Source organism: Scophthalmus maximus, chromosome 22, assembly GCF_022379125.1.
Source record: "Scophthalmus maximus strain ysfricsl-2021 chromosome 22, ASM2237912v1, whole genome shotgun sequence".
Lineage (NCBI taxonomy): Eukaryota > Metazoa > Chordata > Actinopteri > Pleuronectiformes > Scophthalmidae > Scophthalmus > Scophthalmus maximus.
The window spans coordinates 9,441,492-9,460,128 of NC_061536.1; the positions used below are offsets into that span (position 1 = coordinate 9,441,492).

At 41.7% G+C, this 18,637-nt stretch overlaps 3 protein-coding genes across 3 annotated transcripts; 2 read left to right on the plus strand and 1 right to left on the minus strand.

Annotated features, from left to right (window-relative positions):
* Positions 1-1,016: 1,016 nt before the first annotated feature.
* crabp2b (cellular retinoic acid binding protein 2, b) lies at positions 1,017-5,513 on the minus strand. Its single transcript, XM_035620938.2, has 4 exons — positions 5,245-5,513; positions 2,502-2,680; positions 2,047-2,163; positions 1,017-1,350 (listed from the first exon to the last, which is right to left on the minus strand). Exons 1-4 carry the CDS (start codon positions 5,324-5,326, stop codon positions 1,300-1,302), a joined length of 429 nt encoding a protein of 142 aa, XP_035476831.1. The 5' UTR covers positions 5,327-5,513; the 3' UTR covers positions 1,017-1,299.
* Positions 5,514-8,070: 2,557 nt separating this feature from the next.
* Positions 8,071-9,691, plus strand: mrps21 (mitochondrial ribosomal protein S21). Its single transcript, XM_035620940.2, has 2 exons — positions 8,071-8,227; positions 9,187-9,691. The coding sequence occupies exons 1-2, from the start codon at positions 8,145-8,147 to the stop codon at positions 9,365-9,367; spliced, it is 264 nt and encodes an 87-aa protein (XP_035476833.1). The 5' UTR covers positions 8,071-8,144; the 3' UTR covers positions 9,368-9,691.
* A 3,291-nt stretch (positions 9,692-12,982) lies between these two features.
* ciarta (circadian associated repressor of transcription a) lies at positions 12,983-18,017 on the plus strand. Its single transcript, XM_035620936.2, has 6 exons — positions 12,983-13,194; positions 14,573-14,914; positions 15,030-15,105; positions 15,203-15,281; positions 15,402-15,555; positions 15,742-18,017. The coding sequence occupies exons 2-6, from the start codon at positions 14,573-14,575 to the stop codon at positions 16,111-16,113; spliced, it is 1,023 nt and encodes a 340-aa protein (XP_035476829.1). The 5' UTR covers positions 12,983-13,194; the 3' UTR covers positions 16,114-18,017.
* Positions 18,018-18,637: the final 620 nt, after the last annotated feature.

An 18,637-nucleotide genomic window follows, 5' to 3' on the forward strand; every position in this document is an offset into this window, starting at 1 on the left:
ACTGATGTAAATGCAGGTCTCTCAGTTGCCATTGTGCATTTTTGCATCGGTACTTGCCACCATTCCTGCACGCACACGCAGACACATTTACCCATTGAACTTTTTGAGAAGGTTCATCCTGGAGGAGGCCCAGCTCTCCTGCTGTGTGCTCAGCACACTGTGTATAAGAAACCGGGAAGCACTTCACATGAGGCACTTGTCTCTGCACTGTTTGAAATCCTGGAAAAACCATCACTGCCTGCATGTGAACCAAAGCAGTGCTCTCCTCGGGAAGTGCCTGAGAGACCCTGACTGACCAACTTTCAAGGCAAGGTGAAGGCTGTGTCACACTGAACTGTGGTGTTGAGTTTTAGCTGCATGAAGGACAGACTTTGGGGACTCTGAAGGGATGGTAAATCCATCATTTTTAGCCGATGGTGCTCTCGCTTCGGCTCGTGTTTTGCATGTTTTCTTTCCACCTTACAACATTACGTTGAAAAGTGGGTTTTTCAGAGAGAACAGCTGGAAAGTGGGAGGGGGAAGTCACTCAACACTTTGTACCTCAGTGCAAAGCCAGAGAGAAAGGGGTGGTGGGGGATTTTTTTATTGAGCTCATTCTAAAAAGAGGTACAGCTGGAAAGAAGTATAACCTTCTCCCCTGATGTTATGAAATTGTTTTCTCATGGCTGCCCTCTCCCGTTCCCTCACTCATTTTCCTTTCCACTCCCCATTTCCTTCCTTGGCTTTGCCAAAGTATCTCTCAAAGCAGAGTTTACAAAATATGAATTGTCTTTGGGCCCTTTTTTAAAATAATTGAATACATATTGTAGTGAGCTAAGATGACAGAGAGCACACAGAGGACAAGGGATAGGAAAGATGGGGGGGGGGGGGGGGGGTAGGAATAATCAGCGTATCCAGAGAGTGGATGGCGGACAGCGATGTAAAGTGATATGTAGTCGGACGGCGAGGGAATAGGAGGTGCAGGGAGGAGGCAGCATGAAGAATGAGTGTTTGAAAAGAAATCACCAAACAGTAAATTCATATAAAACACTTTATTAACAACTGGAAAAGGGGATTAAGTCACTGCAATTTAGCTTTTTAAAAAGGAATGTGGCATTTCTGTAAGACACATAAAGAGTAAATTCAGCTTTGGTGTTAAAAGGCAAGTGTGCCAAACATACATTCGTGTAAACTGACTGACATTTTCATTAACATCTGACGGGCTGGGAGTAGGACGACAATAGAAAGCTAGGTGAGTAAATGTGAACGTTGCTCGAGGCACAAAACATGAGTATTGTAGGATGGTCTCCAAAAATGTCTTCATTCCCTCTCATAAACTCTGGTGCAGACAACATCCCCGGCGGTCATTGTCTGAAAGGAAACAGCAACAATGGAACAGAGTTGAAACTTGATGAGGTCTATAAGGGGAATTTTACATTAGTTAATAGATGGGGAATAATGATGAATAATAAACTGCTTTATTAATCATTCAAACAAGTGGAAAATCCCTCATCGTGACATTTGCTTTGTCATTTTAATTAGCTCTGTGACTCATCAGAAGGACCCTTCTGCTTGCAAAGTGCAAATGAGTTGTTCATGGCTTTTGGCCCAGATTCTCTGTGGAGGTAAGTGGTCAGATGGTTCTCTGATGAACTATACAAAGCAAAAGAAATAAAGCAGAAGAATCAAGCAGGACCGTGCCTGGTTCGTGTGATGGCAATGTTGATCAATCCACCATTTTGGTCAAGGCTAAACTATCTCAAAAACTTTTAGGAACTTTGGTACAGATATTAATGACCCTTAGTGGATTTATCACGACTTTGGTGATCCCCTGACATTCTGTTTAGCGTCACCATGAGGATAATATTTGTCGTTTTTTTTTAAATAAAATGTCACGATGCAGATTGGGAAAAACAAGAAAACTACCAATCAATTTGACTTGGAGGAGTTCCTGCATCATTCCAAGATGGCTTGCCAAACTGTTAGCCTTAGTTAACAATCATCACCAGATAAAACTGTAAAGCTCTTAGACTATGGCCGTCATTTCAGTTTAAATTGCTTACTAACCAATATCAGTTCTCCGTCATTGGTCAGCTCTCGGGTCCACGCCGTCACGGTTCCATCGCCTTTCTGTAGCGTCTGTTCACAGACGATCTTGCTGTCTGTTTCCCACTTTGGAAAACTCTGCAGGGAGAGCGTTGATAACTGACGTCATTTAGGTGCTTTGGACACTGACTGAAGTTATGGCAAAGGGAGGGTTTCATCATAACTGCAGCTCAGTGTGCCAATGGCTGCAGGTCCGTCAGGAACTCTGTGCTTCACCACTCACTCAGCATGCAGAAATGAAGAACAGATCCATGCACTTTCACCAGGAATGACTGGTGGAGTCGCACGCAGATTATTTCCATATGCTTCGTCTGTGCAGAACTGTGGCTAGACAGGCTGTCCTTGGCCAAATGCTGGTCGGTATGTATTGACATTATACAGGAATGTTTTCTTATGGGAAGTAAAGAGGTGCGTACCGTGCAGGGACGTCCGTCCACTGTGGTCTCGTTGAAGGACTGTCCCACGGTGAAGGAGACATGGGTGGTGCGGACGCTGGTGGACGTCTTGATGGACAGACTTTCCCCCTGCTGGGTGATTTCCACTGCTGGGCTGGAGGCCGCTCTCACCGCAATCTTCCTCAGGAACACATTCACACCTGACCACCCACAAGCAGAAGAGATGTTGAGCTGACACTTGTAGTGTGTTTTATCTCAAACAACACTGACTTTAATCAGAACATATTACAAGTAGTATAACATTGCGGACATCTGATGTTTGCTTAGTAGCTATTCCATCACAGTGGATATTTCAGCACTTTGAGAGATTGACTTTGGCGTTACATGATCACTATGTGGTACAGCAGCTACGAGTAGGGCATTTATTTCTGTGCTTGTAGTTCAATAAATCTATGTCATCTGATATTTGCGAGTCACCAGTCACACAGCCGTAACAACCAAATCCAGTCTGTTCATTGTCTATCTACTACATTTGGGTTTCCTAGAACAAGAGTTATGAATGCAATGCTGCTGCATTGCCACACAATAATAACATTCTTTTGAAAAACCAAAACCACAAGGCAATAAAACGCTCACTGTGATAAATTTCTTGGTCACAAGTCATAACTTATGGTATGCTTCAACAGACGTTTGCCAGTAATGTAAAGCATTTGGGATATGTGCTTGATAGCTAGGTTAGGGGTTAGGCTGGGACTGGTTCCACCCCCCTGTGACCCTCGGAGGATTAGATGTAGAGCTAATGGTTGGATGGATGGATGGATGGATGGGTTACAACAAGCAAATCCACTTGTATATTCCTTTACCACTAATAACTGCGCTATTATTAAAGGCACAGTTTGCATAAAAAGAGGTGCATTCTTGACTCTCTGGCGTGCAGAAACAAGAACCAACAAAGCTACAAAAAAAACCCTACAAAAACACAGTTTACCCTGAAACAAAAGTCAGTGATCATCCACTGAAATTACTGTCAGACAAATGTCTTTGGCGTCTTGATAGTCTGAGTTCACCAGGTTCATCTGTTCTCAGTTGGTTTGTTTTGTTTGATGTTGAAAAGAGATGGACATTCTTTGTGATGGCTTTGCGAACGCCAAAAATGCAAAACGGTGAAAACTTTTATTTCTTCTTTTTTTTCTTATTATTTGAATCGAGTGATCTTATAAACTTCAGTTCTGTTTCTGTCTCATGTGGAGGCCAAAAGACAACTGTTCCAATTTCTTCAGTTGTTGATGGAACATTTGAAGATTACTATAGAATGGGTGATTTATTAGTGAAAGAGATGCAAATTGATGGTAATTTTGCGTCTCATTGTGTCTTTGTGCTTATTTTGTAGTAGTCCTTCTGCATGTCTGTACTTGTTTTGCATCTCTTTTATAGTCACTTTGTGTCTATTTGGGGTTGTTTTGCATCACTTTATGGCCCTTTTGAGTATCTTTTGTGGGGATTTTGTAGTCGCTTTGTGTCTTTTTTGTATTCTTTAACCCTTTTCCATCTCACTGTGGTTGTTTTGTGTCCTTTTTTTTTTGTCTCTGTGCAATCATTTGATTGATTTTTCTAACAAGAAATGTTAAGTCAGTGGGCCTGTGTCATGGCCTGACAGGCCCCACTCATCCATGGATTTATTCAGCAAGAGGAAAAATATAGCAGGATTTCCAACAGAGGGTTGTGACCTGTTGGAAAAATAGCCAAGTCACTGATGTGCAAAATACAACCAGGCTGAAACTTATTGCTTATGTCATCGTCTATGTCCCGGGTCGATAGAGATGTGATGTGATGTTAAATAAAAGTCAAACATAACGCAAACTGACAATTGACCCATACGTTCTTGGCATTGTCTATGCGAGCTGCACTGGCTTCAGAGAGACTATCCAACTAATGCGATTCAATTCAAACCATATTTGATCACGGTGGGGTACAAAAGCAGGCAACACACTCTCACACACACACACACACACACACACACACACACACACACACACACACACACACACACATACAGTCCCAGACTGGCTCAGAGAGGCCCAGGGTAGAGAAGGAGAGTCGTTCTCAGTGCCGGCTGGCTGCTGGGGCCCATGTCAAGGCTTAGTTCCGTTTACACTGGCTCTAATTACAACCGCATGAGGAGGACCCTGCTTCAGATGAGTCTAATCTAACATTCCTCCATAGGCTATTTGTCTTCAGATTTTTAATGGATGCCACTGGCTGGCCCTCATCTGACCCTTCTTTCCTGCCCCCCCCCCCCCCCCCCCAAAAAAAAGAGGACTTTCAACTGGAACCTATTCGGCCTCATACCTGACATGACAGAATTCACAGAACATGGGTTAGACAGGACAGGAGCAAATCGATGTAACCACAGAGTCACTTCAGAGCACTTTGGTTCCCCAGTTGACCTCTCCGCCAAGTGGATAACCAGCTGACAATGCCACAAAATGACTGACAGGTCTTTTGTAAAGGAGATGCATCTCTTTCCTTCCTTTATTCATGTTGCATTTTAACAATGGACCTGCGTGGTCGATGATAAACTAGATGACGACATGCAGCTAAAGTGGCAACAAAGTTTGAAAAGTTTCAGCCAAAACAAGTAAAGTAATGCATTTTTGATATATAAAAAGGGACGCAACCCTGTCTTTTGCTAGAAAACGATTTTGGCTTTACTTATGTATTTATTGCGTTTACATAATGCTCCTTCTCTTGCTCACTCACTTACCCAGCGCTTTCAAAAGTTCCTCGAAATTTTCCGAAGACCTCATTTTCCATTTTCCCGAGAAATCTGTGACTTTGTTCTCCATTTCGATGCAAGCAGTTGCACAAGTGATTTTTTTTTGTATTATTATTATTATTATTATTATTATTTTTCTCGCAGGTAAAGAGGACGACTCTGACTGCAGCCTCCTCCGGTAGATGTCTGTCCCACCGCTCCGTTACCCGGTCTGCAACAGTCTCTGTCTCCTCTCTGCCCTGCATCTGCCTCTGCACTCATTGGCTCACAGCTCGGCTGGTTCTGATGCCGATCCAGCCAATGCAGAGGCCGACGGCAGGGAGGGACTTTCCCCCCGGTTCTGTCTGTGCCCCCCCACCTCTGTCAGCGTGGTGAAAGATTTGGATACGAGCTGGAAAGTGCGCTTCCAGTAAGTCCCTTGATGTAGATCCGGCTCGGATAATAAGAAAAGGTGTGAATGGTTTTTATAGGTCGGTGCCATGTTAGTCCCACTTACCTGATAATAATAATTATGAAAAAAAATAAATAGTAATAATGGAACCTGAAGCCATGTGTTAAGTTTTCTAAGATGTTGGATGTGAAATCAGATATATCAGAGTTTAATGTGTTCAGCTCCGGAGTGGGGGGGGGGGGGGGGGGGGGGGGGGGGGGGGGGGGGGGGGGGGGGGGGTAGTAATGAAAGGGGCAAAAGATAAGACATCCAGCTGGAGGCAAAGTGCCATCAGCATTTTCACTCTACAATTTCAAACTGACGAGTTTAATCATGACAATCAAACATCACAATGGTGCATCAGTTCCATTTGGTCGACACTGGCCTCGTGTTGCCATCTCATCCTGTCTTTATCTGAACTGGACAGTAGCGGGTTACATGTGATGTTTGGAGACAAACAGACATATGACACTGTTTACCTCTGGCACTTTGAATCACTTCACGTGCAATCGACTGTGCGTCTGCAATTTATACTCTGCCACAGACAAACTGTTTTTTTTTAATATTGCTGAATCTTTATATATCATCATGCATTGAATTTATTTTACATTGTAGTGTCAATTATTTTACTTTATTATTTATTATGTGACTGATATGTAACTGACTGATACAAGACACCAGAGTTGTCACCTGAAGATAAATGTAAACACCAGGTGCTCATGTAATCTTGTTAAAAAACATCCAATCTGGATATTTAACACATTTTATTGCCAGCTGTAATTAGAGTATCTTTTAATTTCCAAAGTTGGGTTTGCCTTATTGATGCCAAAGCAGGGTGTGCATTACATAAAGTATAACTATGACAGAAAAATCAAAGTGTGACAAGATACATTTTCAGCATGTAGGTATAAGATCTTACTGGAAGTACCCGTGTGAAACAGCATTGGATACAACTCAACACATTTAATGATAGAGGTTAAAAATTAGACATTGATAAGGTAATATTTTACATTATATGAAAAATGTCAGTTAGTCTTTATTTGCTGTAGAGCATATTTTTGATTAAAAAACCCTACTTTTTCTCAAATACAATGCTGAAGACAGAAGAGGAAAAAAAGGTTAAAGTTAAGAATCTTAGAGTAAATGAATAATAGTTTTTTTAAGACATTTTACCTCACGTATTGTCATGGATGTGTATTTTAATCATGGCACCCCGAGGGCTTGAATAAAACCTCTCGATGCAAACTTAATTTTCCCCCATGTTATAATATACACTCATTCTCTTTGTCCTCACATATTTACTCACTGCCAAGAATATTTCATCAGGTCGAGATCAGAGAAGGACGCCTCTGGAAACACGAGCAGTGCATTCATGCATCGTGATGCTATCTGTGCAGGTTGTCTCAGCATTCCTCCCCGTGGCACCGTGTGCACACAGTGCCCTACTGAGTCACAGCAACATGGGAATCAACCTTGTTGTTTATTTCATTCAGAGGAAGGACACATAACAAGGACACATAACAGCGCATTATGAATGCACAGCAGACATACCCTTCACTGCTGGCTGATCTCACACTGAGATAAGCAGAGGACAACAGAAGCTCGGGAATAAGAAGAAGAAGCAGAAGAAGAAGAAGACGAGGAGAATTGCCTAGATGAAAGGATAACACTAGACACTGCTGGCCCTGTTGCTATGACAACAGATCTGTGATCCCTTTATATAGACGGCTTCTGCCGATGAGTCATTCGTATCTTTCTTTTCTTGACTATGTGCAAAAGTTTTAGGTCATTCAGATGCTACTTTTCCAACACCAGCAGGAAGGAGTGTGATTGGTATGATTGACAGTGACCCCAAACAGTCACAAAAAACTATTTCAGTAATAACAAAAACAAGGAGCCCCGCAACGGATGATATATGGCCCCCACAGAGTCCCGATCTCAACATCATGGAGTCAGTCTGGGATCACGTGAAGAGACAGAAGACACAAATGAACTGACGCAAGTTCCCCCAGAGTTTGGAACAACAAAAGTTTATGTAGAAGACTTGGTGCTTTTTCTTTAAAGGTAAATAATGATGATTCCATAATTCCCCCCTGCACTTTTCACTGCACTTTGTATGAAGTTACATGATTGATAAAAAGCTTGTGATTATTTTTGATCTAATTAAGCTTTTCTAAAACCTTTGCTCGTTACATTTACTCGTTGAGGTCGCCAAGGATACAGGCTATTCGGGTTCAAGTGTGTATAAAATAGTAATCATTCGCTGTCCGTGTAATTCATTTTCATCTCTGTACAGTATAAATCCAACCCCAGAACAGGACCGAGGCCACTGACGAGAAAGGTTGAGTGTAGCGTCACCTAGTGTTGATCTGTGCACCAGGGCTATCTGGCACCCGGAACCTTTTCGACTTAGGTGTTTCGCGTCGGGCGCATTTTTACAGTGGACATCGTTGTCATCATGTCGAGGCACCTTCGCTTCGTTGCGCGGACAGTGATGGTTCAGGATGGCAACATTAATGCAGCGTACCAGAATCTCAACAGGTAAGAGTCGCCCTATCTAACACAAGACACGAGGCAGAGTTTGTTGTTGTGTTGTGGATGACGAGCTAACGTCACCCGAGCTAACGTTAGCCTTCCGCTCAATGTCACGGAGCTGCGGCTGCGCAGTTGGTGTCACTGCTCGAATAGTTGTGCGATGTTTCGACAGATACACGCTCAAGTAGATGAAATGACGACAACTCTACAGTGGAATTCTTTTGCAGCAGCATAAGCACCATAACAAAGTGGGGAACATGTGGTTACACACGCTGCAGTGAGCCCGACCAACGTGGATATAGTTATCAAACCCTTATGACAAAGACATGTAATCGAGGCATAATATCTAGCCACAAACTTTATCATAAAAAAGCTATGGTGAAAAAGAAAACACAAATTCAACCAAATATTTAGAAACGTAATTAAGACAATACAAATGCACATCTTTTCTACTATATTTACAGTATTCTGTAAAATATATGTAATTGCAAATAATACCAAAATGTTTTTCTTATATTGGCAAACATGAACACCGATAATGATACGTCTGTGAAAAGTCTCATTGGCAGATTTGAAATTTGAAATTAAAGTAGAAAAAAAAATCCAAAATTTGGGTTGAAAAAGTTGTAGTCTCTGTGTTTTTTAAATAATTTGATCATAATGTGTTGTATGATGAAAATTGCAAAACTAAATATTTAACTAAACAATACACAATAAATTAAACCATCAAACATAATTGCAAAAGGGTAAAAGGATTCAAATGAAATGCATGTTTTTAAAAAATGTTTATGAATTGATTTTGAAGTGTTCTGTATGTCCGATTGCAACCATCTTGCCAAAGGTCCAGTGTCTGTGCCTATGTCAGTTTAATCAGTTAGGCTTCTACCATTTACCTGTTGAAAATAGGGTTTTAAATGCAACCCAAGTCCAGGCTATTCAACGCATTTTCTCAAAAAATATTCCAGGGTCCTGAATCAGGAAGGGATTGTCGAAGCGGTGAAGCGCAAGCGCTACTTTGAGAAGCCCTGCCGAGAGCGACAGCGGAAGAGCTTCGAGAGCTGTCGGCGGATCTACCACATGGAAATGGCCAGGAAAATTAGCTTCATCTCCAGGACAAACAGAGAGGACCCCTGGCTCGGCTGCTAGAGGAAGGGAGGTGTTAAGGAACATTGTCGGTGGTTGAGACAAAGCCTGTCACTGTCACATTCAAGTGAACTTTCAAAATACTGATGATAATGACTGCCATGATGTCACATTGTTCATCAGAAAAACAAAATGTGCTTTCGTTTTTTCATGTCAACACTGAGTGTTGTTTTTCCTTTTTTTCCCCCCATCTTAGATTCTAACAGCTATGTTTATGTTGGTTTTTGGTTGTAATAAGCAGGTTATTGAACATTAAGTCTGTGCTTTGAACCTTCCGACATGATCTTACTGAGGAAAATGCTAATAAATGTGTGACTTTTTCCGAAACATTTAAGTTGGTGAAATTTTTTAACAAGTGAAACTTCTAATGAATCAATAAAAACAGAGTGGTATATTCTGTACGGGGTGTAAGGCATATAATAGATGAAGTTTCGATGTAGCTTCATTTGCTGGAGGAAATTCAAACAATGCAGGAGATGTTTCTTTGTTTGAATGGGGGGTGGGGGTCTCTGCTCAGCAGCAGCTTGCTGTAAATGAATAGAAGGTCACTCGCGCACAGTGGGATGTTAATTCCCACTGATGATGTTTACCACCTCCCGTTAACCATCACACATCAGACGCATCAGCTGCGGTCATCTGTCAGACCCAAGCATTCACCGCATGGGTCCTTGCTGTGTGTACTTGCTCTTGCCTCCCTCACAAAGGGAAAGGTAAACATTTGCAGCAGGCCCACTTGTCTGAGAGGTTACCAGGTCATGTTGATTCAAATCCTGTGGCTTCAGTCAATGGGTCGTATTGTCTGGACTGAAGGAGCAGCATGATAGATTACCTACTGTATACTTTACACTGAAAGAGATTGACTTCTTCAAAGGCCCAGTTCCCTAATATTAGAAAAACAAAACCTGGTGGTATCAAACTATACTTTATATGTTTGATAACCCTTTTAACTTTAACTGAACAGCTTAGCGTATTTGAAATATAAACAATTAATCTGACCGTTAAAGCCGTCTTTATTATCAAGAAAAAGTGGCCACATAAAATGTTACAGGTTAAGTGTGATTCAGCTGTAGTTGGTGTAACAGGTTGTGCAGTTAGTGTTGGTGTGTATAAACATGATTGTGAAATGTTCAAACATTTTTTCTGGCCCATTCCCAACACACACACACGACACACACACGACACACACACACACACACACACACACACACACACACAGACACAGACACAGTGCCACCTGCAGATATCAACTGCAGGATTGCCAAACATGTGCCTCCGACATCATCATATCATTATTTGGCCACGTGTTGCATAACAAGCTTAGTCACACCTGGTTAGAAGATGGCCAACCCCGTACACAAACTAACATTTTTAATTGCACAACGGTATAACATAATTGCTGCTGCGAAATGTCTATGAAATTTACAAGTTGGATGACTCCAACAAGGATTTACTATTTATCTTTGCTCTGTAGAGCATCTTTACAAATTACAACCAACTCTCTGCTGTCTCACAGTTCTGCAAAGAACCCTTCTGGTATTGGCCATTTTAGTTTACACAGTTTCTCTCAGCTGTTATTATTGGCTAATGCTGTTTAATTAGTGTCTGTATCTATACTGCAATTTGTTTTAAATAGATGTCCTTATGTTAACTACAGGAGCATGCATTACAGCTGATTTCGTAAGATACAAAGGAGCCCCTGGTGAGTATGACATGAATCATCTGTCATGAAAACGAGATCGGTGATCTGCTGAATTACATCAGGTCTGCAAACTCAATGTGCCTTTTGGAGTGCTAGCCAACTTTGATCAAACCATTTTTTGATAATTGCAACAAAAGCAGTAAATCATTCAAGAATAAAATGAAGTTTCTTCCAGTCTTCAAAGATATGTCCCCTGGCACAAACTTAAACGGAGTCCTCCACACCTCAGATTGTTGGCCCCCGTCGTGCATTCACTGCCACTCCCTTTTCCTCTCGCTCTGCCCTACCTTCTGCACCTTTTATTTATTCTCAAACCAGACAGCTAGAAAAACATCGCCACTCTGACCATGTGGACAAAAATAAGAACTTTCTGACGATAGAGTTTTTTGCCATGATTTGTACGCGGTGTATCATTTGTAAGCAACAGCTAAAATGAATGCAGTGAGACGGAAATGCTCAGTTTTTAACTTGGCAAGTGGTTACAGAAATGTCCACACATCCAGGGTCATTTTGCAAAGCTCTCCACCTTTTTTTTTGATGTTTTTCTTTCTCCTTCTTTTTGAAAACCTCCAGACTATTCAGAGAGGCATAGTCTGTGCCTCCTTTTCAGGCAACCAATCACACAAGGCAGCACTTATCACACTGGTACCAGAGAAAATGGAGGAGACGCCTGTAAGGGCCATGTATGTCTATACTTTATAAAAATGGATGCAGTCACCAGGCCAATATGGAAGTGCCTAAAACCCTGTATTCTCCTGTATGACCAGCAACTCCACTGCTTGCAAAAAAAAAAGTCAGTTTCTATAGTAGCCTAGTGTCCCTATTTCTCACTTGAAGTATACTGTCAATAAACATTTTCCTGAGGATTTGATGGTCTCAATCTTTAGTTTCATGTCTTCTTCAATACAGCATTATATTAATGTTGTAAGTTATGGTCCCATTTTGAGTCAAATGGGTGATAAATCATGGTATGGATTGGGACGTGGACACCGTGTGATTGACATAATGTACTATCCAATGGGTGCAGGTGGACGTGCAGTGGACAAGCTGTCAGTCAGGCCCACAGTTTGCAAACAAACGGTTGACGTCACGGTGGGTGGCCACTGTCTATCCTGAACTATGTGACATGACACAGACACAGAAGGCGATTTGTGGGAGACAACGTGATGAATGTTGCTGATAAATGTTGCGCTTTTATCACCTATCAATAGACTAATCCAGAGGAAATGATGAAATGGCCAAGTATTGTGGGGAGGGGGATCAGCTAGGGCCAAAGAGAAATCTTTGCCCCAGGGCCCTATAGGAGTTTATTCAGGCCATGGAATGTACTAGGACCTCATTATATTACACAGATAAACGGATAAAACTGTTTTACACTTTGTGCTTAACCTATTAAGTTTTACCCTTGTTCCCTTTTTTTTTTAGAGAGAGAAAGAGAGGACAATAAACTCAAAACAGACAAATACAACATTAACTATGCTGCCACGGGGAACAAACAGCCTGCCCGCAGCCTGTCTGGTAATCTCGCCGTCCAGTGAGGTAAGTCGAGGAAAAGCACAAGCGGATCCATGGACACGGTTTCATTCGCGAGACTACAACATGTTGAGCGCACGCCAGCTGCCGCGTGCTCCGCGCCTCGTTCCTCGGCCACACCACCCGCACGTGCCGCCGCGGCGAGCGCGGCGGGATCTCGCGGGCGCGGCGGCCAATCGGCGCCGCCGTCGCCGCCGATTGGCCGAGCCTCCGACACCCGTGCGCGCAGCTCAGGCCCGCCGTCGGCCAATCGCCGGCGTGCACCCTGCGCAGCACGTGTCGCGCTCCGTGGGTACTTTGAGCACAGGTTGGAGCTGTGACCGAGAGTCAACGTAACACGACCAGAGAGAGAGAGAGAGAGAGAGACAGAGGGGGGGAGGGGGGAGGGGTACTAACCGGACTGGAGGCGTCACCGCTCAGAGAGTACACGACCGAGCTCCGCACGGACACGGACACACGTCAGCTGTTCGCTCTGATCACGGTTGTTTCTCGAAGACTTTGAATCTGAAGACGCGTTCAGGGACCCTTTTTTCCCCTTCTTCTCTCCAAGCGTTTAGTTTCTCCATTTTTCTGAATCCAGTTCTGCTCCGGGTAGAAGGTAAGAGCTCCCATCCTTTCTTTCTCTCTCTCTCTTCTGGAATTTGTTCCTGTTTGGATGGTATTGTTAAGATACGATAGGATGTATTGATCCCCCGCATATATTGGGGGAATTCAAAATTTGACACAGCAGCACGTCAAGTGTAGCAGCACAGGGGAGAATGGATAAAAACAATAACAAACACTGTGTACAATACAAATACTACATATACTTTGTCCTCAGTCTGCTTTTAAATTGTTTAACACCACGAGCCACTTCGCGTCATAACTCACAGCCAAATATTAATTTCCTGCATCATCAAAATGTCATATGATCAAGCTGTCATGTTTTTTCGATTTTTTTTCTGTAATGCTCGTTTGCTGTTTTCCCCTCAAGATAGTTCCCTCGCAAGTCACCGTTTTTTAATGATCACTTTAAAACATTTGTGTGCGAATGAGTCAGATAATTTCCCTGTGTGTGTGTGTGTGTGTGTGTGTGTGTGTGTGTACGTGTACGTGTACCACTCTTAACAAAACCCCGTGTTAATTGTTGCTGCTGAGGACAAACGTGTCCTCGGATCACACACACACACACACACACACACACACACACACACACACAGGGAAATTATCTGACTCATTCGCTGTATGATATATGAGATGGTGAGCCAACCCATCTGAACACCGAGCACTGACACCACAACAACAACAAACGAGGGAACATGTTTTGGCAGAAGAATGTTCCCTCCCTCCAGTAGACTTCCACAGGCTTGTCAGAGGCTGTTCTGGAAGCCGTGCGGGGGCCAAACACCTTTACTCTTAATAACACTCCATTGACTGTTCCCCTCGAGCAGTCACCCGTCTTCACATGTGCTTCACAGATCAGGGCCGATCAGTTGCCTCGTCCTGATATTGATTATATTTTTTGTTGGGTTTGGCTTCTTTGGCTGAATATTGACATTGCGTTAAGCACAACTTCAGCGCCTGTGAGTAACAAGGGTTGGGTCGCGTTTTGACCTTATGTAGTTATTGTGACATGGGAACAGATAGGTATTTTTAGAGTGAGTGATACCAAGTATCTTACCTTTCTGTAAACCAAGCATCGCACACTTGAGGACACAACTCATGATAATGAATGTCTCCGGTAGTTTTATTCCAATATTACCAAAGATCTACAACCATTTCTCGTGTCGGGTCGGGGGTTGGAAGACACCAACATATTTCGTAGTTTACTGATAATGTAACATGTACATCATGTCTTGTAGGGAACTCCTCAGTTTGAATACCGTCACCGTACCAGTTTGATTTGACCAAGTGCCAAAAGTTTAACTTATTGAAGCTCTGTCTGCAGATGATTTCTGTATAATATTTACCTATATTTTCTCTCCTCTTATCCACAGATGAATTCACTTGGCAGTTCCGCCAAATGGACGTCTTACGGCTCGCTGCCCTCCAGCCTGAGCTTTGTCCTCAGCGAGACTGAGGATGAGGCGGACGTGTTCTCGGAGGGAGAGGGCGACTGCGGCAGAACAAAGTCCCTCACCGCCGACAAAGGGATCACGTTTTCGGGACGCTACATCGTTATGCCACCGTACTCCGATCTGTGGTATTCGAGGTCCAAGATCGATCGGTCTAAACACTGCCCTGATGGAACTATGCATCCAGACTCAGCCGTTCCCTCTGGAGCTGCCACATTAGGCTCATCGTCGGCGACACCAGGGGACCTGGCCTTCGCACAGAAAGTGAGCGCCCTTAACCTTAATATGAGGTCTTTTATTTCAGTACTTTTTTTTCACAGCCAAACAGCAGAGCAGACACAGTTGTAATGCTCGACTTTCTTTCTCTCCTTTTTCTCAGTGTGCAGATTTGCACAGGTTTACCCGTCCTTTGCTTGAACTCCTGCATGGACTAAAAACAGGGCGATTTGACAAAGGTGAGCAATATCAAACATGACTGATTATCTCAGTGTGTGTCCAGCATTCAATTAAGTCCCTAAATGCCTAACTGTGATGACATTTTTATTGTGGCAGGTCTAACAAGTTTCCAGCAGAGTGTCGCCATAGATAGATTGCAAAGGATTCTTGGAGTTCTGCAGAAGCCTGATATGGGGTAAGTCCATGACAATGTAGCCGTACAACATTTATGACAGTAGTGAAAGTTGAGATATTGGTATTGTTTTTTTTAACACCCAACATTAATTATTAAGGCTTGTTCTTTATTTTTCTGCAGTGAGAGATACCTCCAGAATCTGCTACAGATAGAGATGATGCTAAAGATCTGGTTCCCTCAGTTGGCATTCCAGTCAATAGTTGCACCAAAACAGACCGTCGCTCCCCGGCTGCCACCGCGCTGGCGCCAAAATCAGCTCCACATGCCAGTTAAGGTAAGCTTCACAATTGATTGGTTACTATATGACATGTGCAATCATGGGCTTAAGATATGACTACATCAGGCTTATTGTGTGTTTGATTGCCATCAAAACTTTGCTTGAAAGAAAAGTATAGTTTAATAGGAATTGTGTTCCTGTTTGCTGTAGTTGGTATTCATGGTTTTTACTTGCCTATTGCAGAAGAGAAAACTGAGCTGGTCGGATTCTGACGTCCCAACCAAACACAGGCACCATCATCAACTTCAAAAACATTGGAGCTGCCAGGCTTCGACTGCACTTGAAACCGTTTCCACGTGTCTACCCGGATCTCCCACAAAAATGAAAACTCCAGAGGAAGGAACAGTGGAGGCAGCTGCGTGCAGCTGCAGAGCTGGACACGAGTTTACAGACAGCGCTGGCACTGTTTGCAGGTTGGCATATTTGTGTAGCAACGGACAAAATGAGACCCGGACACCGTCTGAGGTTTCTCTGTCCTCCCACTCTGGCAGCCCAGTTACACAAGACAACTCGGTGTCCTCCAGTGACACCATTACCACAAATGACTCCCGTTAGCTGGACTTAGCTGACCTTGCTGCCACAAGGAGGTGCCACATCATGCGAGCCAGCATGAAGGCAGACGCAGGACTTGATTACATAAGCATAAAGTTAGGTGCAAAGTCAGTCTGTAATGGCTGCAGGCCACTTAAAACCGACGAGGGCGAGGAGGAGGTGAAATGCTAACTATCCACTGTGGTTTCTGATTTCACCAGTTATTGCACTATATTACTTGGAATTATATATTGTTTGTCTGTAAGAGTGTCACTTTTGTATAAATTGATTTAAGTTAAAAGGAAATACTTTAACAGTTGTGAAAGCAATCTGTGCTGTTTTTTTTTTTCTTCCTTCATATCATGGAACGCAGCCCAGAACAGTAATATGATAGGATTTCATGCCATTGGTGAAAAACAGAAATAGCACATATCAGTTTGATAAAGGTGAACGAACATGAGGATCACTGCTGGTACAATTTACAGCTGAAACTATAAAAACTCATTTGTCTATAAAATATTTTTTCAAACAAAATAGCTGGTTCCAACTTCTTACATCTGATCTTTATTTTTATTCTTTCCCCCTTTCTATGTCACACATAATAGTAAACTGACCATCTATTGGTTTTAACTTGTGCTCTGGCAACCTCTTATGAGCATTTTTCAAAAAAGTTGAGTTTAGAAAATAATTGATAGCTTAAATTGTAGCCAAAATAACTGTAGCCTTGTTACAATCACACACATGCAATCATAAATGCTATTTTAGAAAATATTATTTGAGAATGTTGAAATATTTTTTTTAAGCTGCTTGATTACAATCAAGCAGCGTTGTAGAGTAAAGAATGTACCTGCTAAACAGAACCAGTTTAATATGATGATGCAGAATATTATTTTATTATGATAATGCAGAGCATCGGGTGGTGCACCTGAAACGAGTGCTTCACAGGTGCTTGAGTGGGAGACTTTAGTGGCAAACTTGTTGTGTCTTTGGTTTTTTTATTTGTCATAATTTCATCTTGGCACCGTGGATGGAAATATTTCAAAGGCATAAAAAGTACATTTAGCTTGATTTTTAAGCTAAATTAAAAAAAAGAACAGCTTCTCTATCCCATTTTAAAATAGATTGTGTCACTGACTGACTGTTGTAAAAAAAAATGTTTTTTCACTCAAAGTGCTTTACTATTGTTTATTTGAAAAGGAATAATGTCATTTAGACATCACAAACAAAACTCCATTCCTGATCACATCAGGTATTTTTGATAGCATTTCCACCATATTTTTGACATATCATTCATGTTGAATGGCGTTTCATATCCTGATAGTTTGTCACCAGTCAACCTTAAAGGTAACCACAAAACTTGCCTGAAATGACATAAACAAAAGTTGTATTATTCAACTGACCATGGTGAAATTGTCATCTTACCACTCGTGTCATTGCAAACCAAGTGTGCTGCTGTGTACATGTCCCTCAGGCTTTACCACTAGTAATCTTCATTGGTTTGGGATTAGGTTATTTAAAATCCAATCCAAAAAAGCATGTGGTAGAGAACAATAGCATAGTGTTGTATTGTTTTGGTCTATAAAATGTCATCAAACAGCATACCACAGGAAATGTTTTTGCTGTGCTGGGTTCCACATCTGTGAAAACAACATTTGCGAAATGAAAGAATTCTGAAAGTTTAGTAAAAAAAATAATATATATTACTCCCCAGTTATGTCTTAATTTTTTTCATGTTTTTAGTGTCTTTTCTTTTATGCAATTTCTGTTTCTGATGATGAGACTGTCACTACTGGTGATTGATTGATAAATATTTTTTTATGAATGATGTGGTTCATCACAATACACTGTGTTGATTTTTGGCACATTTTTGCTTTTTTTTAACAAAGTTTTTCTTTAATTTAAATAAATTGATAATTTATTGAAACGTTTTTCTTGGATTAAAAGGTGTTGGCGCTGTACAACATATAGAAATGAATGAAATTGGACCAGCAGATTGAATGATTTTTTTAGTACATGATTTAAATGCAACATTAATCAATCAGTTAATAATAGTAATATTCAAAATGAGTCACTTTATTCATTTACTATAACGCTGTGAGAGTCTAGTCATTTTAATGTGACACTCACTGGCACAGCACAGTAAGTCAGATACATAGATATCTGTGCTGTAGGGAAAAATTATTTTTATCTGAATTTCCATTACTTTATTCTTATATTCTTATTCTATATTTCAGACGGAAATGTTTTACTTTTTACGTTGTACTTTTTATTTCACAATATTTATTCGACATATATATATATGGCAGTTATTCTAAAAGATGAGGATTATAAGATATAAACCAAAATAATTGTAATTGTTATAATTACTAATTGCCTCCACATTCATGTATCAGTATTAATAAGACACTACTAGTCTATATACGACACATTGTTTGCTTCATTGCTGCTTTTACTCAAGAACAAGATCTGAATCTGATCTGAACCATAGATTGTATATAAACAGATCTGAACGTGTCTTCCACCACTGTCCATGTGACACACCGAGTCA